This window comes from Diplotaxodon limnothrissa, linkage group LG22, assembly GCF_057381915.1.
Source record: "Diplotaxodon limnothrissa isolate DT_005_m linkage group LG22, D_limnothrissa_male_GT1.1, whole genome shotgun sequence".
In the NCBI taxonomy this organism is placed as follows: Eukaryota; Metazoa; Chordata; class Actinopteri; order Cichliformes; family Cichlidae; genus Diplotaxodon; species Diplotaxodon limnothrissa.
The window spans coordinates 25,023,783-25,027,999 of NC_140616.1; the positions used below are offsets into that span (position 1 = coordinate 25,023,783).

At 39.9% G+C, this 4,217-nt stretch overlaps 1 protein-coding gene across 1 annotated transcript; it reads right to left on the reverse strand.

Annotated features, from left to right (window-relative positions):
* Window positions 1–813: 813 nt before the first annotated feature.
* LOC146609988 (glutathione S-transferase A-like) lies at window positions 814–3,285 on the reverse strand. The gene is made up of 6 exons (XM_085346684.1): window positions 3,032–3,285; window positions 2,811–2,876; window positions 2,539–2,644; window positions 1,794–1,912; window positions 1,192–1,277; window positions 814–1,087 (listed from the first exon to the last, which is right to left on the reverse strand). The coding sequence occupies exons 1-6, from the start codon at window positions 3,197–3,199 to the stop codon at window positions 958–960; spliced, it is 675 nt and encodes a 224-aa protein (XP_085202810.1). The 5' UTR covers window positions 3,200–3,285; the 3' UTR covers window positions 814–957.
* Window positions 3,286–4,217: the final 932 nt, after the last annotated feature.

Sequence of the window (4,217 nt, forward strand, 5' to 3'; positions counted from 1 at the left end):
AGAGAAGCTGACGGAATAGATATATGTTCTCTTATTGTAGTCCCAGCTAATGTCTTCAAAACATTCTTGGAGTTTAACTAACTAACTGGACTGCATCATATGGCTTCATAGGTAAATAAAGCTGGTAAAATGTATATTATGCCATCTGACAATAGTGCCTAAATGAAGCCTGGATAATAGGAATAGAAATGGTCCTGGCATAGAACCCTGTGGAACCCCATAATCAGCCTCAGCGTGTGAAGAATACTCGCCATTATGGCAACACCCCAAAAAACACAGAAAGCTCATGAGCTCCTTCTTGTTTGGGGAAAACAAACTTGCTGGCTCATAAGAGACACATTAAAAAGAGGAAAAGGAAACAACTCCCTTTTAGGTCAACCGAGTATTTATGGGCCCTGAATTTTCTGAACTACACCTTGATAGAATTGATAGTCTATAACCAAACCTGGAGAAAATACTCACTCTCCCAGTAAATATTCTCTTTAGCAAAATCCCCATGGTGAACCCAATAAATCAAGTTGCTCTTAATTTGAGATCTTTGCTTGTTCTTTGCTTGAGTCCATTATGAAAAGAAATATTTACAATCTGAATAAAAATTGTTCAGAAACAATTATTTAGCTGAGTCTAGTGAGCTGTCTCTCTTTCTCTACAGAAGTTGCAGGAAGGATCATGTCAGTTTTCTTGAAAAGTGCATCCAAACATAAAATCTGCAGTGAAAGTTGTGAAAACCTAAAATAAACTCTAATAGGTCTTTTGTGGTCAATAATATGATATTAATAAAGCAGACAAAACTGAAACTTTTTTTATTGCTGTTTGTTCACATCACAATGAGAATCAGACAGTTTCAGAAACAAATGATGTTAAAAAAATATGAAAGGATAGAGCAGTACAACAACTGGAAATACATGAAAAACACAACAGGAAACGTTAGCTGGTTAACCAAAGAGCATCTGAATCTCAGATGTCTTTAAGTATGTCCTGTCCTGGTGTCTCCTTCCAAGTAGGAGGCCAGGTGGCTTTGATGCTGGGTCTGTTCATCAGATTTTTATAGTATTCTGTCAGTTTTGGGTACCGCTCTTCAGAAAGCCTGCAGGAAAGAAAAAAGCTGGAGTGAGTTCATTGCTATTTTTATTACATCCAATCATCTAGCCAGGCTGCTAAGAGATGTTTCTGGTCATTTAGTCCACTTACCCAAAGCGGTAGAGATAAGCAATGGCTGGAAAAACAATCACATCGGCCAGGGAAAAGTTCTTTCCTGCCAGGAAACCGCCTGATGTCTAAAAAGAAAAGGAGAAGTAGTTATGTAAGAAAAAATTGGAAAAAAAGCTAGAAAGCACACTAAGTAAAATAAAAATAGAAAAATAGCCATCACAGGGGGTTATAGCCTGGCTTAATAAATGTTCTGCATTGATTATGTTTCCTTAAAAACCAAGGCAAGATTGACTTTGATGAATAAGGCTTGCTTTATTCTACAGACATGAAGATTAGCACTGCAGACTGATTCAAACTACCAGCATGGCCTTGTTCAAGTAGAACTACATGGATGTCTAAAGATCAATAATTAACACATAGAATTTTGTGTAACACCCTTAAGGGCTAAAGTCTGAAGAGCTAAATTGTTCTTTTACAGCTTGCTGACCAGGATAGTAGTGTTAATGCTGTTAATGCACACCATTTCAAAACCTTTTGTTATTTTACCTCATTTTTAAAAATTGTTTTAGAAAAAACTGGTAGAAATATTCTGAGTTTTAGTTTAGCACGACAGACTGTAGGCATACACGTCATTCACATACCTTCTGCAGGTATCCCTCCCAAAGCTTGACCTCAGCGGTCAGAGCTTCTTTGTTTCTCTTAATGGCAGAGTCGTGTCTCTCTCCCTCTGGGACCTTCCAGTTGTAGTAGATAACATTTCCTAGAAAAATATAACACACAAAAAAAATAAACCAACAAAACCTGACATATAATTATTAAAGTGTATCTCTACAAAACCTAAATAAAATCTACCCACACACCAGCAGGGAATTTTACGAGTACCAAATCGCATGACAAACAAGTGACTTTACATGCAAAGCTAGTCTGAGCATGTGATCACTGGTGGGATTAACATGTGACCTGTTAACATCAGTGTCTGTTATGAGAGTTGCTCACCAGAGAAATGGACTAAGGGATTTCTTATGGCTTAATTATGTGAATGCACAGATCATTAGTGTCTGCAGTGTGTTTTGAACAACTAAAGGTCTCAAGGGGAAGCTGAGGAGGGTTGGTTGCTGAAGACAAGTGACAGTTGTTAGTGTGGTGTTGCCAAGTACAGCAGTTCAAAATCCCAGAGCACAGACCTCTGAATGGCAACATCAGCCAGGTCACACAGAAAGAGATTTAGCAGCCTTGATATATCCTTTACAGACTCACTAAATCCCTGTGGTTCTAATGTTGTTTGGGGTACACACACTGTGATGAAGGAAGTTCAGGTTTCAACAGTTATGTCACTGCACAGCAAAACAAAACTGAGACATATTCTGCATCTCCGAACTAACATACCCATTTTGTCTCCGAATGTGTTAACCTCAAACACACGCTGGAACATCAATGCTTGTTCCGCATCGCAGTCGGGGATCAGCTTGGTTCCCTGTGACTTGTACTTGGACTGTTGGGGGAAAAAAAACAGCAAGAAGCTCTCGTTCTTTACATCTGTGGTATAGTGTGTCTGTTTTTACAACGCACTGTTAAAAATATAATCACAAGCAGCTCTGCTACCTAGGAACTCCATGGCAACATAGCATTTCAAGTAGGGCCAGATTCAGAGTTCTCACCTCTAAGAAGAAGCATACACCGCAGGACTCATTGATGATTTTGTCCCCACATTTGAAGGCAGGAAGCTTTAAGAGACAGTGCAAGGAAAACCATAAACACTTTGTTTGGTTCAAGTCTTCTTATTTGTGAATGCCAAGTGAATACTCCATTTACTCCATTTCAGGAAGACAAATGCTGATTTCAGATATGAGAGTGTTTACATAGTGTGATATGAACCTACCTGACCCCTGGGGTTAATGTCCATGACTTCCTTTGACTTGTGCTCCCCCTTCTCAAAGGAGAGCAGTTTTTGGTTGTATCCTTGCAGGTTCTTCTCCTCCAGAGCGATCATTATCCTCCAGCAGGGAGGAGATCCAGAGCCCCACAGCAGAGTCATGTCCTTGGCCATGATTTCAGAGTGAAGCGCTTAACCTAACAGCTGAAGTCGAGGAAGGTTGAAGACTGGAGCTGCAGTCGATGAAAAGGCTGGCTTTATAGCTCCAGTCCTCTATGTCAGGTTTCCTGGAACAAAGCCCCATCCCATTTCTGTGCTCCAGCCAAAGAGCTGTCACACCAAGATAGCTAATGCCCGTAAAGGTTAAACACGACATGACGTCAACCTGATCCTGATGAATATTTAAGATGTGTATTCAAAAAACAAGATAAAGTGAGATTTAGTAACCATTTCAGTGTGAATTGTCTTTAAAATAGAATGCAGCCACAAGTACTACAAAAGACGTGTGGAGGAGAGGTGACTTCTCTTGCTTTTTATAGAAACTCTTTGATCCGAAGGCGGCCAAAGAATGTGAGGGTACATGGGAAAGAGGAAACATGAAAAAACTCCAGCGAGTCAGGAAAAACAAAACAAAAAAAAACAAAACCTTAACATTAACGGGTGGAACATTTTTCTAAGACACAATAAAAGAAGGATATAGTGGAAGTTAGAGTGTTACTGCTATGCGCCCGTGTGGTTAGGGCTCTTGCAGCTTTTTGCAGTTAAACCTTTTATCGCTAATAACTGTTGCATATCAATAATTCAACGATTCCTGCAGTAGTTCGTTGTTTTGCTCCTGCTGTTGCTGGTGAACGACGCCCTGAGAAGTGAAACCCGCGGTGATTCAACACTTTGTATTCAAATCTGCACACAGTTCTGACATGACCGATAAATCACAATTACACTGAATGCATCTAATAGGACCGTAATGCAAATAAAATAAAATGTGTATGACTGATTAAACTGTTGGTGCATACTCGGCAGTTTGCTTCTCTGAATCTTTGACCTCTTTGCAGCGGGCACATAAGCAGCTGTGAATATCATTGTATCAGTAAGGCAATGACGCAAACTGTGTGTGCGCCTACATTACTGCAGTTGCTATGTCAGCATTTTGAGTCCGTTTCAAAGGGCAGTTTGTTCGTGCATGCAAAGA

Excerpts from the sequence above, each read along its gene's own strand:
- LOC146609988 (XM_085346684.1), bottom strand. The coding sequence starts at position 3,199 with ATGGCCAAGGACATGACTCTGCTGTGGGGCTCTGGATCTCCTCCCTGC. Across the intron at positions 2,877-3,031 it reads ACATTAACCCCAGGGGTCAG|CTTCCTGCCTTCAAATGTGG; the intron begins GTAGGTTCATAT and ends TGTCTCTTAAAG. Across the intron at positions 2,645-2,810 it reads GTGTATGCTTCTTCTTAGAG|TCCAAGTACAAGTCACAGGG; the intron begins GTGAGAACTCTG and ends TTCCCCCAACAG.